The sequence below is a fragment of the Pelodiscus sinensis genome, chromosome 7, assembly GCF_049634645.1.
Source record: "Pelodiscus sinensis isolate JC-2024 chromosome 7, ASM4963464v1, whole genome shotgun sequence".
NCBI classification, from domain to species: Eukaryota; Metazoa; Chordata; order Testudines; family Trionychidae; genus Pelodiscus; species Pelodiscus sinensis.
The window spans coordinates 327,232-344,521 of NC_134717.1; the positions used below are offsets into that span (position 1 = coordinate 327,232).

The 17,290-nt window shown below is 69.3% G+C and overlaps 1 protein-coding gene across 2 annotated transcripts in view; it reads left to right on the forward strand.

Moving 5' to 3' along the window:
• Positions 1 to 17,290, forward strand: part of NHEJ1 (non-homologous end joining factor 1) — a 165,093-nt gene extending 147,803 nt beyond the window's left edge. For both annotated transcript variants that reach the window (XM_075932929.1, XM_075932927.1), the window contains exons 6-8: positions 13,399 to 13,516; positions 13,755 to 13,882; positions 16,756 to 17,290. In XM_075932929.1, the coding sequence (XP_075789044.1) occupies positions 13,399 to 13,516; positions 13,755 to 13,882; positions 16,756 to 16,836 (327 nt within the window). In that variant the 3' untranslated portion in view covers positions 16,837 to 17,290. The remainder of the gene's footprint in view (positions 1 to 13,398; positions 13,517 to 13,754; positions 13,883 to 16,755) is intronic.

Below are 17,290 nucleotides of genomic sequence, written 5' to 3' on the forward strand. Positions count from 1 at the left end.
GAGCGGGAGCCCTGGGGACGTTGGAGCAGCAATGCGGGGAAGCTCAGGGTGGAGAGCGGGGCTGGCGGAGCGGGAGCCCTGGGGACGTCGGAGCAGCAATGCGGGGAAGCTCAGGGTGGAGAGCGGGGCTGGCGGAGCGGGAGCCCTGGGGACGTCGGAGCAGCAATGCAGGGAAGCTCAGGGTGGAGAGCGGGGCTGGCAGAGTGCGCGGGAGCCCTGGGGACGTCGGAGCAGCAATGCGGGGAAGCTCAGGCAGAGAGCAGGGCTGGCGGAGCCGGGATGGTGGAGCGGGAGCCCTGGGACCATGTCGCAAAGGGCTGATTCCTTGGTGCTCCATTTGCGCAGGAATTTCTTGGTCCCTGACTCGCAGCCCGGAGGCTGGCCTTGGGGCTCAGGGGAGGAACACCAGCCCAGGAACCAGAGCAGGCTGGTGAAGCACGGTGGAGGCCTGCAGCCCTCCAGGCTGCTCTGGCTCCTGTCCCGTGGGCCCAGCCTGCCACTGGGAGCGGGGGCTGGCTGGCTCGTCCCAGGGGCGCTGGGCTAGGCACGTTCCCTACGCTCCTGGCCCGAGTGATTGGGGTTGAAGCTGAACCACCTGTGGGCCTGGCGCCTGGGCACTGGTGGCAGCAGCTCCCTCGGCTCCACGCTGCTAGTGCAAGTGCAAGTGTGGCCCAAACGGGAGTGAGACCTGCGGGGCTGCACCAGCCCCAGCCCCCGGGCCTGCCAGCTCCCCAGGGAGACACCCCGGCCCAGGAAGGAGGGGACGCCAGCCGCAGGCTCTTGCTGTGACTTGCTGGGCGCAGGCTGTGGACTCTGGCCTTGAGCAGCACAGAGGAACTGGCCGTTATCTGGTACACTTTGTTCTCCCTGCTGTCTGGGTGTGGAGCAGGCAGAGCCGGGAGATTAGCCTCAGACCTTTGACACGCAGGCTGCAGGCAAGTTTATGGCTTTGCTTTGTGCTGGGGTAAAGTGCTCACTCCGGATCCCGCCCGCTGCCTGGCAGAGCAGTGTCTGGGCGTGGCATCTGGCACCCAGCCACAGCGCCCCCTGCTGGGAGACCCCCCGCAGCCTCACCCTCAACAGCGCCTCCTGCTGGGAGACCCCCCCACAGCCGTCGCTCTTGTCCCACCTCTCCACCCCCAACAGTGCCCCCTGCTGGGAGACCCCCCACAGCCGGCACTCCTCTCCCACCTCCCCACCCTCGACAGCGCCCCCTGCTGGGAGACCCCCCACAGCCGGCACTCCTCTCCCACCTCCCCACCCTCGACAGCGCCCCCTGCTGGGAGACCCCCCACAGCCGGCACTCCTCTCCCACCTCCCCACCCTCGACAGCGCCCCCTGCTGGGAGACCCCCCACAGCCGGCACTCCTCTCCCACCTCCCCACCCTCAACAGCGCCCCCTGCTGGGAGACCTCCCACAGCCGGCACTCCTCTCCCACCTCCCCACCCTCGACAGCGCCCCCTGCTGGGAGACCCCCCACAGCCGGCACTCCTCTCCCACCTCCCCACCCTCGACAGCGCCCCCTGCTGGGAGACCCCCCACAGCCGGCACTCCTCTCCCACCTCCCCACCCTCGACAGCGCCCCCTGCTGGGAGACCCCCCACAGCCGGCACTCCTCTCCCACCTCCCCACCCTCAACAGCGCCCCCTGCTGGGAGACCTCCCACAGCCGGCACTCCTCTCCCACCTCCCCACCCTCGACAGCGCCCCCTGCTGGGAGACCCCCCACAGCCGGCACTCCTCTCCCACCTCCCCACCCTCGACAGCGCCCCCTGCTGGGAGACCCCCCCCCACAGCCGGTGCTCCTCTCCCACCTCCCCACCCCCAACAGTGCTTCCTACTGGGAGAGGTGGGGCTGGAGTAGCTGGGAGACCCCCTGTGGCATAATGGGGGGGGGGTCTGTCTACTCTGTAACCCTGGGTATGTCTACACTACCCCCCTAGTTCGAACTAGCGGGGGTAATGTAGTCATACGGAGTTGCAAATGAAGCCCGGGATTTGAATTTCCTGGGCTTCATTTGCATAAAGCCGGCCAGCGCCATTTTTAAATGCCAGCTAGTGCGGACCCCGTGCCCGCGGCTACACGCGGCACGGACTAGCTAGTTCGGATTAGGCTTCCTAATCCGAACTAGCTGTACACCTCATGGAACGAGACATAATACTAGTTCGGATTAGGAAGCCTAATCCGAACTAGCTAGTCCGTGCCGTGTGTAGCCGCGCGGCACAGGGTCCGAACTAGCCGGCATTTAAAAATGGCGCCGGCCGGCTTTATGCAAATGAAGCCCAGGAAACTCAAATCCCGGGCTTCATTTGCAACTCCGTATGACTACATTACCCCCCCAGTTCGAACTAGGGGGGTAGTGTAGACAGCCCCCCTGTCTCCCGCTGTGCTGGGCTGTGCGATTCCCACTGACTCACCCCCACGTGCATTGGCCCAGACACCCAGTCCCAGCCTGGGCAGATAACAAGGCTCTTCCCAGGGGAGAGACAAAGGGAGGGAGGTGGAGACGGCACCTGGCTGGGGGGCAGGGCCTGGGGGCTGGGCAGTTCCTGGCTGGGAAACATGAAGGGAACAACCCAAGCTGAGGGTTGGGGGGGCTGCATGGCCCCCCCTAACCCAAAGAGACTGAGGCATCCTGGCCCTGACTCCTGTAGCCACATCACGTCTGTGCTGGGCTGTGTCCTGGAGGAGCAACAACCCCCCGTTCTACTGGCTGGGGGAGTCTGTTCGTGCTGCTATGGGGGTGCAGGGTCGGGGAGGGCCACCATGCTCCTCACTGCCAGCACTCCTGTCCCACCTCCCCACCCCCACAGCGCCCCCTGCTGGGAGAGGCGGGGCTGGAGTAGCTGGGAGACCCCCCACTGCCAGAGCGCCTGTCTCGCCTCCCCCCACAGCGCCCCTGCTGGGAGAGGCGGGGCTGAAGTAGCTGGGAGACCCCCCACTGCCAGAGCGCCTGTCTCGCCTCCCCCCACAGCGCCCCTGCTGGGAGAGGCGGGGCTGGAGTAGCTGGGAGACCCCCCACTGCCAGAGCGCCTGTCTCGCCTCCCCCCACAGCGCCCCCTGCTGGGAGAGGCGGGGCTGGAGTAGCTGGGAGACCCCCCACTGCCAGAGCGCCTGTCTCGCCTCCCCCCACAGCGCCCCCTGCTGGGAGAGGCGGGGCTGGAGTAGCTGGGAGACCCCCCACTGCCAGAGCGCCTGTCTCGCCTCCCCCCACAGCGCCCCTGCTGGGAGAGGCGGGGCTGAAGTAGCTGGGAGACCCCCCACTGCCAGAGCGCCTGTCTCGCCTCCCCCCACAGCGCCCCTGCTGGGAGAGGCGGGGCTGGAGTAGCTGGGAGACCCCCCACTGCCAGAGCGCCTGTCTCGCCTCCCCCCACAGCGCCCCTGCTGGGAGAGGCGGGGCTGGAGTAGCTGGGAGACCCCCCACTGCCAGAGCGCCTGTCTCGCCTCCCCCCACAGCGCCCCCTGCTGGGAGAGGCGGGGCTGGAGTAGCTGGGAGACCCCCCACTGCCAGAGCGCCTGTCTCGCCTCCCCCCACAGCGCCCCCTGCTGGGAGAGGCGGGGCTGGAGTAGCTGGGAGACCCCCCACTGCCAGAGCGCCTGTCTCGCCCCCACCCACAGCGCCCCCTGCTGGGAGAGGCGGGGCTGGAGTAGCTGGGAGACCCCCCACTGCCAGAGCGCCTGTCTCGCCTCCCCCCACAGCGCCCCCTGCTGGGAGAGGCGGGGCTGGAGTAGCTGGGAGACCCCCCACTGCCAGAGCGCCTGTCTCGCCTCCCCCCACAGCGCCCCCTGCTGGGAGAGGCGGGGCTGGAGTAGCTGGGAGACCCCCCCACTGCCAGAGCGCCTGTCTCGCCTCCCCCCACAGCGCCCCCTGCTGGGAGAGGCGGGGCTGGAGTAGCTGGGAGACCCCCCACTGCCAGAGCGCCTGTCTCGCCTCCCCCCACAGCGCCCCCTGCTGGGAGAGGCGGGGCTGGAGTAGCTGGGAGACCCCCCACTGCCAGAGCGCCTGTCTCGCCTCCCCCCACAGCGCCCCCTGCTGGGAGAGGCGGGGCTGGAGTAGCTGGGAGACCCCCCACTGCCAGAGCGCCTGTCTCGCCTCCCCCCACAGCGCCCCCTGCTGGGAGAGGCGGGGCTGGAGTAGCTGGGAGACCCCCCACTGCCAGAGCGCCTGTCTCGCCTCCCCCCACAGCGCCCCCTGCTGGGAGAGGCGGGGCTGGAGTAGCTGGGAGACCCCCCACTGCCAGAGCGCCTGTCTCGCCTCCCCCCACAGCGCCCCCTGCTGGGAGAGGCGGGGCTGGAGTAGCTGGGAGACCCCCCACTGCCAGAGCGCCTGTCTCGCCCCCACCCACAGCGCCCCCTGCTGGGAGAGGCGGGGCTGGAGTAGCTGGGAGACCCCCCACTGCCAGAGCGCCTGTCTCGCCCCCACCCACAGCGCCCCCTGCTGGGAGAGGCGGGGCTGGAGTAGCTGGGTGCTCCCCAGCACCGCTGGCTGGACATGAGGAAGATGAGCTAGGCAGCAGAGAGCCTTGCCTGGCCATTGCTTTCCTTTGGAGCAGCGTGTCAAGTATCAGAGGGGGAGCCGTGTTAGTCTGAATCTGCAGAAGCGGCCAGGAGCCCTGGGGCACCTCAGGGACTAGCTGACGTGTAGGAGCATGAGATGCATCTGACGAAGCGGGGCTTTGCCCACGAAAGCTTTTGCTCCTACACGTCAGTTAGTCTCTCAGGTGCCCAGGACTCCTCACCGCCTTTGGAGCAGCGTTTCCCAGTCTCCCCTGTGGGCACACAGGGCTGCTGGGCCCTGCGCCCGGAGGGGGCGGGGAAGTGGAGGGAGATGCTCTCTGCAAGTCTGGCCTGCTCCCATAGGAGCTGCATGGGCAGCTTCTCTTCTGCCTGGTGGCTTTGGGACGGGGAACCTCTGCCAAGCCCTGTTGCTCCTTCCTTGCCGTGTTGAAATAAAGGCGGGGCCGGCTGTGCGGGGCTTCTCTGCTCCCTGGACAGGTGGGCGATGGGGTCGGGGGGTGTCCTGGGAGAGGGTGGCCCCCTAGCGCTGGGCGCTCAGAGAGCGAGGGATGGCCTGTTGCTACAGGTGGCTTGGGCCAGGTGGCAGGAGCAGCACTGGGCTCTGGGTCGGAGCTGGCTCTGGAGTTATTCAGCAGGCTCTCCGGTGCCTCGCCCTGTCTCCACCCCCGGCCACATGCCAGCTCTGCCCTGGGCCTGGCTTTAGGCCGGCGGGGGGGCTCAGGGGGACGGGGCGTCTCTGCCCCTGCCCAGCTGACAGAGCCTGCTCGGCCCCTTATCACACAGGCGGCCTGCGATTCAAGACTTCAGTCTCTGCTGCAGGGGAAGCCGCGGCCCTTCCCATTAGATCTTATCAGCAGCGTTTCATGAATGACTCTCAGCTCCCAGCCCTGGGCCTGGCCTCTGGCATCCTCTGCTGAATGGGACTCCGGCTGCAGGCAGGAGCAGGTGTGTGTGCGCGCCGCTGAGCGCGCCGGGCTCTGCCAAGTGCTGCAGCTTGGCCACCAGCTGCTGAGCCCGTGTGGGAGGAGCTGGGCCGGGGCCAGCGCAGCCGTACTGGGACCTGCAGGCCCGGGCGCCCGTTGGCCTGGCAGGGCCTAGACTGGTGCCGAGCTGCCAGGCCAGCAGCGTCCCAGCGAGTCTGGGGATGGGGGGTGACGGCGAGTTGGGGTTTCCCAGACTCCTGCACCCCCGTAGCAGCAAGAACAGACTCCGCATGGTACAATCGAGAGGGGTTTATTGTTCCTTCAGGAGCCAGCCCTGCACATGTGATGTGGCTACAGGGCCCAGGGCCAGGATCCCTCAGACCCCAGGGTTAGGGGCCCATCGTCCCTAGGCCCCCCGCTTAGCCTGTTCTCTCCGTGCTTCCCAGACAGCCCCTGCCCCTTCCTCCGAGCCCTGCCCCCCAGCCAGGTGCTGGTCTCCGCCCTCCTCCCTCTGTCTCTCCCTGGGAGCTGAGCCTGGGTGTCTGGGTGAATCCACATTGGGAGAGTCAGTGAGAATCTCCCCTCCCAGCGCAGGGGGACCCGGGTCACAGAGCAGACAGCCCCTCACTGCGCCACAGGAGTCCAGCCACCTCTTCACGCAGCAGGGCCTGGGGCCCTGGGCCAAGGGTGAGGTGGCCACATGCAGCTCCCCTGACCTAAGGCAGCTCCACGGTTTCCATGTGCACATGGCAAGCCGGGCACCACCCCCTCTCCTCACAGGCCAGGGACAGGAAGCCCAGGGTCAGCGTCTGTGGCCTCGGCTCGTCACCCTGCCTTCTCGCCCGTCGGTTTGGGCTGCCAGGCTCTCGGGACGGGCACCCTGATCCCGGCTGGTGCTATTGCAGCATCAGTGGCAGTGAGAAGAAAGTAGGTCCTCTCCGCAGCCCTGGCTCCACGGGCCTGCCCATGTCACCTCTCCTGGTCCCCACCGGCTGAGGAAGCTGCCCTGGTTTGCGGCCGCGCCAGCGGGAACAGGGAGCTGCACTTGCCATCTGTGGCCCTGCAGTAACGCCCACTAGACTGGGGGCAGCATGAGGCGCTGGGTGGGCCGAGACTCGCCCAGCTGGAATTGGCCAGCGGCCCCTGCAGGGCAGTGCGGGATGCAATGCCAAGCCAGGAGCTCCCAGACGGCTTTGCCAGTGCTCGGATGGAGCCAGCTCAGGAACATGCTGGGCAGAGCGGGTGATGTGGTGGGGGGCAGGCAGGGGCATATTCCAGTGCACCCCACTGAACTCCCAGAAGGCCACCAGAGCTGTGCTGTGTATCGAGGCTCCGTCACAGCGCCCAAGGCACTGGCATGGCAGACTGCCAAGCACTACCTCGGTGCTGTGGGGTGGGAGCGCTCTCCCCGGGCAGGCGGTGCTGGCCCAGCGTGGCACTAGGGGGTTCTGCTGGGGGGTGAGGGTGGTGCCGGGAGGCGCTGGCCCAGCGTGGCACTGGGGGGTTGTGCTGGGGGGTGGGGTGGTGCCGGGAGGGGCTGGCCCAGCGTGGCACTAGGGGGTTGTGCTGGGGGGTGGGGTGGTGCCGGGAGGGGCTGGTCCAGCGTGGCACTAGGGGGTTGTGCTGGGGGTGGGGTGGTGCCGGGAGGGGCTGGCCCAGCGTGGCACTAGGGGGTTGTGCTGGGGGGTGGGGTGGTGCCGGGAGGGGCTGGCCCAGCGTGGCACTAGGGGGTTGTGCTGGGGGGTGGGGTGGTGTCGGGAGGGGCTGGCCCAGCGTGGCACTAGGGGGTTGTGCCGGGGTGGGGTGGTGCCGGGAGGGGCTGGCCCGGCGTGGCACTAGGGGGTTGTGCCGGGGTGGGGTGCTGGCGGGAGGGGCTGGCCCAGCGTGGCACTAGGGGGTTGTGCTGGGGGGTGGGGTGCTGCCGGGAGGGGCTGGCCCGGCGTGGCACTAGGGGGTTGTGCTGGGGGGTTGGGTGCTGCCGGGAGGGGCTGGCCCAGCGTGGCACTAGGGGGTTGTGCTGGGGTGGGGTGCTGTCGGGAGGGGCTGGCCCAGCGTGGCACTAGGGGGTTGTGCTGGGGTGGGGTGCTGTCGGGAGGGGCTGGCCCAGCGTGGCACTAGGGGGTTGTGCTGGGGTGGGGTGCTGTCGGGAGGGGCTGGCCCGGCGTGGCACTAGGGTTGTGCTGGGGATGGGGTGCTGCCCGGAGGGGCTGGCCCGGCGTGGCACTAGGGTTGTGCCGGGGTGGGGTGCTGTCGGGAGGGGCTGGCCCGGCGTGGCACTAGGGTTGTGCTGGGGATGGGGTGCTGCCCGGAGGGGCTGGCCCGGCGTGGCACTAGGGTTGTGCCGGGGTGGGGTGCTGCTGGGAGGGGCTGGCCCGGCGTGGCACTAGGGTTGTGCTGGGGGGTGGGGTGGTGCCGGGAGGGGCTGGCCCAGCGTGGCACTAGGGTTGTGCTGGGGGGTGGGAGGTGCCAGGAGGGGCTGGCCCGGCGTGGCACTAGGGTTGTGCCGGGGTGGGGTGCTGCCGGGAGGGGCTGGCCCGGCGTGGCACTAGGGTTGTGCTGGGGGGTGGGGTGGTGTCGGGAGGGGCTGGCCCAGCGTGGCACTAGGGTTGTGCCGGGGTGGGGTGCTGCTGGGAGGGGCTGGCCCGGCGTGGCACTAGGGTTGTGCTGGGGGGTGGGGTGGTGTCGGGAGGGGCTGGCCCGGCGTGGCACTAGGGTTGTGCTGGGGGGTGGGGTGCTGCCGGGAGGGACTGGCCCGGCGTGGCACTAGGGTTGTGCCGGGGTGGGGTGCTGCCGGGAGGGACTGGCCCGGCGTGGCACTAGGGTTGTGCTGGGGGGTGGGGTGGTGTCGGGAGGGGCTGGCCCGGCGTGGCACTAGGGTTGTGCTGGGGGGTGGGGTGCTGCCGGGAGGGGCTGGCCCAGCGTGGCACTAGGGTTGTGCCGGGGTGGGGTGCTGCCGGGAGGGACTGGCCCGGCGTGGCACTAGGGTTGTGCTGGGGGGTGGGGTGGTGTCGGGAGGGGCTGGCCCGGCGTGGCACTAGGGTTGTGCTGGGGGGTGGGGTGCTGCCGGGAGGGACTGGCCCAGTGTGGCACTAGGGGGTTGTGCTGGGGGGTGGGAGGTGCCAGGAGGGGCTGGCCCGGCGTGGCACTAGGGTTGTGCTGGGGGGTGGGGTGCTGCCGGGAGGGGCTGGCCCAGCGTGGCACTAGGGGGTTGTGCTGGGGATGGGGTGCTGCCCGGAGGGGCTGGCCCGGCGTGGCACTAGGGTTGTGCTGGGGGGTGGGGTGCTGCCGGGAGGGGCTGGCCCGGCGTGGCACTAGGGTTGTGCTGGGGGGTGGGGTGCTGCCGGGAGGGGCTGGCCCGGCGTGGCACTAGGGTTGTGCTGGGGGTGGGGTGGTGCCGGGAGGGGCTGGCCCAGCGTGGCACTAGGGTTGTGCTGGGGATGGGGTGCTGCCCGGAGGGGCTGGCCCGGCGTGGCACTAGGGTTGTGCTGGGGGGTGGGGTGCTGCCGGGAGGGGCTGGCCCGGCGTGGCACTAGGGTTGTGCTGGGGGGTGGGGTGCTGCCGGGAGGGGCTGGCCCGGCGTGGCACTAGGGTTGTGCTGGGGGGTGGGGTGGTGCCGGGAGGGGCAGGCCCAGCGTGGCACTAGGGTTGTGCTGGGGGTGGGGTGCTGCCGGGAGGGGCTGGCCCAGCGTGGCACTAGGGTTGTGCTGGGGATGGGGTGCTGCCGGGAGGGGCTGGCCCGGCGTGGCACTAGGGTTGTGCTGGGGATGGGGTGCTGCCCGGAGGGGCTGGCCCGGCGTGGCACTAGGGTTGTGCTGGGGGGTGGGGTGCTGCCGGGAGGGGCTGGCCCGGCGTGGCACTAGGGTTGTGCCGGGGTGGGGTGCTGCCGGGAGGGGCTGGCCCGGCGTGGCACTAGGGTTGTGCTGGGGGGTGGGGTGGTGTCGGGAGGGGCTGGCCCAGCGTGGCACTAGGGTTGTGCCGGGGTGGGGTGCTGCTGGGAGGGGCTGGCCCGGCGTGGCACTAGGGTTGTGCTGGGGGGTGGGGTGCTGCCGGGAGGGGCTGGCCCAGCGTGGCACTAGGGTTGTGCCGGGGTGGGGTGCTGCCGGGAGGGACTGGCCCGGCGTGGCACTAGGGTTGTGCTGGGGGGTGGGGTGCTGCCGGGAGGGGCTGGCCCGGCGTGGCACTAGGGTTGTGCTGGGGGGTGGGGTGGTGTCGGGAGGGGCTGGCCCGGCGTGGCACTAGGGTTGTGCTGGGGGGTGGGGTGGTGTCGGGAGGGGCTGGCCCGGCGTGGCACTAGGGTTGTGCTGGGGGGTGGGGTGGTGTCGGGAGGGGCTGGCCCGGCGTGGCACTAGGGTTGTGCTGGGGGGTGGGGTGCTGCCGGGAGGGGCTGGCCCAGCGTGGCACTAGGGTTGTGCCGGGGTGGGGTGCTGCCGGGAGGGGCTGGCCCGGCGTGGCACTAGGGTTGTGCTGGGGGGTGGGGTGGTGTCGGGAGGGGCTGGCCCGGCGTGGCACTAGGGTTGTGCTGGGGGGTGGGGTGCTGCCGGGAGGGGCTGGCCCAGCGTGGCACTAGGGTTGTGCCGGGGTGGGGTGCTGCCGGGAGGGGCTGGCCCAGCGTGGCACTAGGGTTGTGCCGGGGTGGGGTGCTGCTGGGAGGGGCTGGCCCAGCGTGGCACTAGGGTTGTGCCGGGGTGGGGTGCTGCCGGGAGGGACTGGCCCGGCGTGGCACTAGGGTTGTGCTGGGGGGTGGGGTGCTGCCGGGAGGGGCTGGCCCAGCGTGGCACTAGGGTTGTGCTGGGGGGTGGGGTGCTGGCGGGAGGGGCTGGCCCGGCATGGCACTAGGGGGTTGTGCTGGGGGGTGGGGTGCTGGCGGGAGGGGCTGGCCCGGCATGGCACTAGGGGGTTGTGCTGGGGGGTGGGGTGGTGTCGGGAGGGGCTGGCCCAGCGTGGCACTAGGGTTGTGCTGGGGGGTGGGGTGCTGCCGGGAGGGGCTGGCCCGGCGTGGCACTAGGGTTGTGCTGGGGGGTGGGGTGCTGCCGGGAGGGGCTGGCCCAGCGTGGCACTAGGGTTGTGCTGGGGGGTGGGGTGCTGCCGGGAGGGGCTGGCCCAGCGTGGCACTAGGGGGTTGTGCTGGGGATGGGGTGCTGCCGGGAGGGGCTGGCCCAGCGTGGCACTAGGGTTGTGCTGGGGGGTGGGGTGCTGCCGGGAGGGGCTGGCCCAGCGTGGTACTAGGGTTGTGCCGGGGTGGGGTGCTGCCGGGAGGGGCTGGCCCAGCGTGGTACTAGGGTTGTGCCGGGGTGGGGTGCTGCCGGGAGGGGCTGGCCCGGCGTGGCACTAGGGTTGTGCCGGGGTGGGGTGCTGCCGGGAGGGGCTGGCCCAGCGTGGCACTAGGGTTGTGCCGGGGTGGGGTGCTGGCGGGAGGGGCTGGCCCAGCGTGGTACTAGGGTTGTGCTGGGGGGTGGGGTGCTGCCGGGAGGGGCTGGCCCGGCGTGGCACTAGGGGGTTGTGCCGGGGTGGGGTGCTGGCGGGAGGGGCTGGCCCGGCGTGGCACTAGGGGGTTGTGCTGGGGGGTGGGGTGGTGTCGGGAGGGGCTGGCCCAGCGTGGCACTAGGGTTGTGCTGGGGGGTGGGGTGCTGCCGGGAGGGGCTGGCCCAGCGTGGCACTAGGGTTGTGCTGGGGTGGGGTGCTGCCGGGAGGGGCTGGCCCGGCGTGGCACTAGGGTTGTGCTGGGGGTGGGGTGGTGCCGGGAGGGGCTGGCCCAGCGTGGCACTAGGGTTGTGCCGGGGTGGGGTGCTGCCGGGAGGGGCTGGCCCGGCGTGGCACTAGGGTTGTGCTGGGGGTGGGGTGCTGCCGGGAGGGGCTGGCCCGGCGTGGCACTAGGGTTGTGCTGGGGGTGGGGTGCTGGCGGGAGGGGCTGGCCCGGCGTGGCACTAGGGTTGTGCTGGGGGTGGGGTGCTGCCGGGAGGGGCTGGCCCGGCGTGGCACTAGGGTTGTGCTGGGGGTGGGGTGCTGGCGGGAGGGGCTGGCCCGGCGTGGCACTAGGGTTGTGCTGGGGGTGGGGTGCTGCCGGGAGGGGCTGGCCCGGCGTGGCACTAGGGTTGTGCTGGGGGTGGGGTGCTGCCGGGAGGGGCTGGCCCGGCGTGGCACTAGGGTTGTGCTGGGGGTGGGGTGGTGCCGGGAGGGGCTGGCCCGGCGTGGCACTAGGGTTGTGCTGGGGGTGGGGTGCTGCCGGGAGGGGCTGGTCCGGCGTGGCACTAGGGTTGTGCTGGGGGTGGGGTGCTGCCGGGAGGGGCTGGCCCGGCGTGGCACTAGGGTTGTGCTGGGGTGGGGTGGTGTCGGGAGGGGCTGGCCCAGCGTGGCACTAGGGTTGTGCTGGGGGGTGGGGTGGTGTCGGGAGGGGCTGGCCCAGCGTGGCACTAGGGTTGTGCTGGGGGGTGGGGTGGTGTCGGGAGGGGCTGGCCCAGCGTGGCACTAGGGTTGTGCTGGGGGGTGGGGTGCTGCCGGGAGGGGCTGGCCCAGCGTGGCACTAGGGGGTTGTGCTGGGGGTGGGGTGCTGCCGGGAGGGGCTGGCCCAGCGTGGCACTAGGGTTGTGCTGGGGGTGGGGTGCTGGCGGGAGGGGCTGGCCCGGCGTGGCACTAGGGTTGTGCTGGGGGTGGGGTGCTGCCGGGAGGGGCTGGCCCGGCGTGGCACTAGGGGGTTGTGCTGGGGGTGGGGTGCTGGCGGGAGGGGCTGGCCCGGCGTGGCACTAGGGTTGTGCTGGGGGTGGGGTGCTGCCGGGAGGGGCTGGCCCGGCGTGGCACTAGGGTTGTGCTGGGGGTGGGGTGCTGCCGGGAGGGGCTGGCCCGGCGTGGCACTAGGGTTGTGCTGGGGGTGGGGTGCTGGCGGGAGGGGCTGGCCCGGCGTGGCACTAGGGTTGTGCTGGGGGTGGGGTGCTGCCGGGAGGGGCTGGCCCGGCGTGGCACTAGGGTTGTGCTGGGGGTGGGGTGCTGCCGGGAGGGGCTGGCCCGGCGTGGCACTAGGGTTGTGCTGGGGGTGGGGTGGTGCCGGGAGGGGCTGGCCCAGTGTGGCACTAGGGTTGTGCTGGGGGGTGGGGTGGTGTCGGGAGGGGCTGGCCCAGCGTGGCACTAGGGTTGTGCTGGGGGGTGGGGTGGTGTCGGGAGGGGCTGGCCCAGCGTGGCACTAGGGTTGTGCTGGGGGGTGGGGTGGTGTCGGGAGGGGCTGGCCCAGTGTGGCACTAGGGTTGTGCCGGGGTGGGGTGCTGGCGGGAGGGGCTGGCCCAGTGTGGCACTAGGGGGTTGTGCCGGGGTGGGGTGCTGGCGGGAGGGGCTGGCCCGGCGTGGCACTAGGGTTGTGCCGGGGTGGGGTGGTGTCGGGAGGGGCTGGCCCAGTGTGGCACTAGGGTTGTGCCGGGGTGGGGTGGTGTCGGGAGGGGCTGGCCCAGTGTGGCACTAGGGTTGTGCTGGGGGGTGGGGTGCTGCCGGGAGGGGCTGGCCCGGCGTGGCACTAGGGTTGTGCTGGGGGGTGTGGTGCTGCCGGGAGGGGCTGGCCCGGCGTGGCACTAGGGTTGTGCCGGGGTGGGGTGCTGCCGGGAGGGGCTGGCCCGGCGTGGCACTAGGGTTGTGCCGGGGTGGGGTGCTGCCGGGAGGGGCTGGCCCAGCGTGGCACTAGGGGGTTGTGCTGGGGGGTGGGGTGGTGTCGGGAGGGGCTGGTCCAGCGTGGCACTAGGGGGTTGTGCCGGGGTGGGGTGGTGCCGGGAGGGACTCTCCCCGGGCAGGCAGTGGCGGTGTAGCACGCTGGGGGTTGTTTCCAACGCGATGGAGCCTAAGGCCTGCCCTCCGGGATCGGTGAGATCCCTCGGCGGTTCTGGCTGCCCCAGCGGAATCGTCAGCAGCCGCGTCATCCGTCTGGACAAGGACGCTGGCCTGGCCCGGAGGGGGCTGACGGTGTCTCTGTCCCTCGCAGCGTCTGCCCCAGCTCTGCGGCGCGGGGGACGGCCGGGCGTTCGCGGACACCCTGCAGCAGCTCTACACGGCCGTGGCCAGGCAGGAGGCGAGGGCAGGGCAGAAGCGCCCCCACCCAGGTGAGGAACCAGATGGAAATGTGTCCAGGGCCGCTTGTACCATAGAGCCCTCCCCCCGGGCCTCGCCCCATCCCAGTGCTCCTGGAGCGTCTGGCCCGCCAGGCTGGGAGGCTCCGGTAGCTGGAGCTCGGTGTTGGGGCTGCTTTGCTCCCTGCAGTCCGCGAGGGACCGGCTCCTCCCCTCACTGTTGGCCTCTGCCCCTCGTGCCTCTGACTCCTGCCTTCTCTCTCTGGGACAGGGGAGGCCGAGCCCCCTGAGCTCGCCTCGTCTCACCCGCTGCCGGGGGAGGCTCTGGACTCCCTGGTCACGCAGCAGGAAAAGGACGAGCCGCCCTCTGACCTGCCCCAGAGCCTGGGAGCCACAGCGGTAAGTGCCGCTTCCAAGCCTGCAGCTGCCTGGACAGAGCAGACAAGCTGTACCTGCCCCCCCCAGGGGTTCCAAGGAGGGGTTCGGCTCCGCAGCCCCATCCCCTCAGGCCCTGACAAACCAGCCTGCAGCGAGGAGTAGCTGCCTCAGAGGGTTGTGTGTGGGGTGCAGGGCCTTGCCCCTCTGGCTGCCTCAGTGGGGGAGGGGTGGGGGATGGGGCAGGAGCCGTTCCCCTCGAGGGGGTGCTGGCGCTGACCCGGCCCCATGCAGGGCTGGCTGGCTCGGGGTGGGGGATGGGGCAGGAGCCGTTCCCCTCGAGGGGGTGCTGGCGCTGACCCGGCCCCATGCAGGGCTGGCTGGCTCGGGGCGGGGGATGGGGCAGGAGCCGTTCCCCTCGAGGGGGTGCTGGCGCTGACCCGGCCCCATGCAGGGCTGGCTGGCTCGGGGTGGGGGATGGGGCAGGAGCCGTTCCCCTCGAGGGGGTGCTGGCTCTGGCTGGCTCCAAGCAGGGCTGGCTGGCTCGGGGTGGGGGATGGGGCAGGAGCCGTTCCCCTCGAGGGGGTGCTGGCACTGACCCGGCCCCATGCAGGGCTGGCTGGCTCGGGGTGGGGGATGGGGCAGGAGCCGTTCCCCTCGAGGGGGTGCTGGCACTGACCCGGCCCCATGCAGGGCTGGCTGGCTCGGGGCGGGGGATGGGGCAGGAGCCGTTCCCCTCGAGGGGGTGCTGGCGCTGACCCGGCCCCATGCAGGGCTGGCTGGCTCGGGGCGGGGGATGGGGCAGGAGCCGTTCCCCTCGAGGGGGTGCTGGCGCTGACCCGGCCCCATGCAGGGCTGGCTGGCTCGGGGTGGGGGATGGGGCAGGAGCCGTTCCCCTCGAGGGGGTGCTGGCGCTGACCTGGCCCCATGCAGGGCTGGCTGGCTCGGGGTGGGGGATGGGGCTGGAGCCGTTCCCCTCGAGGGGGTGCTGGCGCTGACCCGGCCCCATGCAGGGCTGGCTGGCTCGGGGCGGGGGATGGGGCAGGAGCCGTTCCCCTCGAGGGGGTGCTGGCGCTGACCCGGCCCCATGCAGGGCTGGCTGGCTCGGGGCGGGGGATGGGGCAGGAGCCGTTCCCCTCGAGGGGGTGCTGGCTCTGGCTGGCTCCAAGCACTCTGCGCATGACGCCTTTCTGGCCCTATTGGATCAAAGCTTGTTCCCGTCCAGTGGCTGTTAGGGGACCTGGTGGGTCTCAGCTCCTAATGGGAAGTGTCCAGCCCAAGCACTGAGGCACCTCCCAGCCTTGGATGTGAACTTCCCCTTCTCTGCCCTCGCCCCGTCTGTGGGGCAGGTACGGAGCCACCTTCTGCACGGAGCGAGGTGACCCTGGCTCGCCTGCAGAGCCTCCAGCTCCTCTGTTGTGCCACCCCCACGGCAGCTCCTGTAGCTCCACCAGCCTGATTCCCCCTCACTCCAGCCAGGACGCCCTGCCGTGTCTCCTCTGAACTTCCCATGGAGGCTTTACGAGATGGGAGGGAGCCCGGAGCAGACTGGCCAAAACCTGCTCCCGCAAATCCCACAAAAGAGGCACAATCCTGCCCCAGACAATTCTTACTAAATGAATCGAATCTGGCTTAACCATGTCAAATACTTTTTGACACGTCGTCGTCTTCTTACTTCTGTCCCTCCCGTAAATGTTAGTTTCAAACCCTAGATACATTCCCGGAGGACAGGTCCAGCAATAGCTATTAGCCAGGACGGGCAGGGAGGGTGTCCTGGCCTCTGTCAGGGCTGGGAATGGGCGACGGGAGGGATCACATGAGGATTCCCTGCTCTGTTCCCTCCCTCTGGGGCACCTGGCCTTGGCCACTGTCAGCAGACAGGACCCTGGGCTGCATGGGCCTTTGCTCTGAGCCAGTGGAAAGAAAGGAAGAACTTGCTTTCCCTTGCCTGAAATCTGTTATGCTGTCGTGTGTCCATCACACAAAATGTCTAAACAAATTGCCCACCAATTTTGCCTTAAAAGGTGCAGCTTTTTGTAATGATTATAAAAGCGAGTTGTTTTAAAGGCCTGGAAATGTTTAACCTACGTACGCACTCTCTAGAACTTTGAAACACCCCAGCAAGTGAATTCCATCCCTGTTGCTGCTTTTTGAAAACAGTTGAACAGAAAACCTGCTTGCAGCCCTGACAGTCTGCTGATACAACAGTGACCTTGTGTGCACCTGTGATGTCCCAGAACAACACTCTGAATGGAGTCTCTGCCCTGACTGGAGGCTGGAGCCGGGGTACACACGTGTAGGAAAGCGACGCTCCAACAAACGAATTAGCAATTTCCTAAATGGGCTACTCTTGGGAAACTCAAGGGCTGCGTCTAGACTGGCATGATTTTGTGGAAATACTTTTAGCAGAAAGGTTTTTCCGTTAAAAGTATTTCTGCAGAAGTGCATCTAGATTGTCACGGATGCTTTTGTGCAAAAAGTGCTTTTGTGGAAAAGCATCCGTGGCCAGTCTAGACGCGATTTGCACAAGAAAGCCCTGATCACCATTTTAGCCATCGGGGCTTTTTTGTGCAAAACAGTTCTTCCCGTCTACACTGGCCCTCTTGAGCAAGTGTTCTTGTGCAAGGGCTTTTTCCCGAGCGGGAGCGTGAAGGGATTTGCGCAAGAAGCCCTGATTTTGTACATTACACAGTCAATGTTCTTGCGCAGATTCAAGCGGCCAGTGTAGACAGCTGGCAAGTTTTTGCGCAAAAAGCGCTGAACCATACGCCAACCTTGAAACCACCTCAGGGCGTGTGGCAGCTCCCCCAGCACCGCTGAGCTTGCACGAGATGTGCACACGGCCCCGGCCTGCAGGAGCATCCCTGTTGGTTTGACAGAGGTTCCTTTGGTTCCAGACTCCCTCCTCTCCGGCCCAGAGAGCCCAGCTGCCCGTGTCCAAGGTCAAGAGGAAGAAGGCAAAGGGGCTGTTTGGCTGACACATCGCTGCTCCGCCCCCTCGCCGTGGGGAGGAGTCTGGCCCCAGGGCCTAGCTGCTCAGGACCCCAGCACGGAGCCTTGAATCTGACCATGACACAGCATCTAGAAGGGCCAAGCAGGGCTCTTGCCCTGGGGGGCTTGCGGGCTGCTCTCCTCCCCTGTGGCAGCTCATTCAGCCCCTCGCTGGCATGCGGCTGGCATGCGGCCAGGCCTCTCCGCGGGCAGAGCAGGTGTGGCAGCCGATGCCTCTGCTCCTCACCCCAAGTGCTTCTGCCCCGCGCTGATCTGGCTCTCCACCCCCCCAACCCAGCTCTAGGGCTGGCCGTCCCTTGCTCCACAGGGCTGAGTGCTGGAGAGCTGAGGGGGTGGGAGTGGCAGGCTCCTGTTCCCTCAGGCAGTGGCCCCACGCTTTGGTTTTACACTAGTTTGCAATAAAGGCCCCTCACTGCTCAA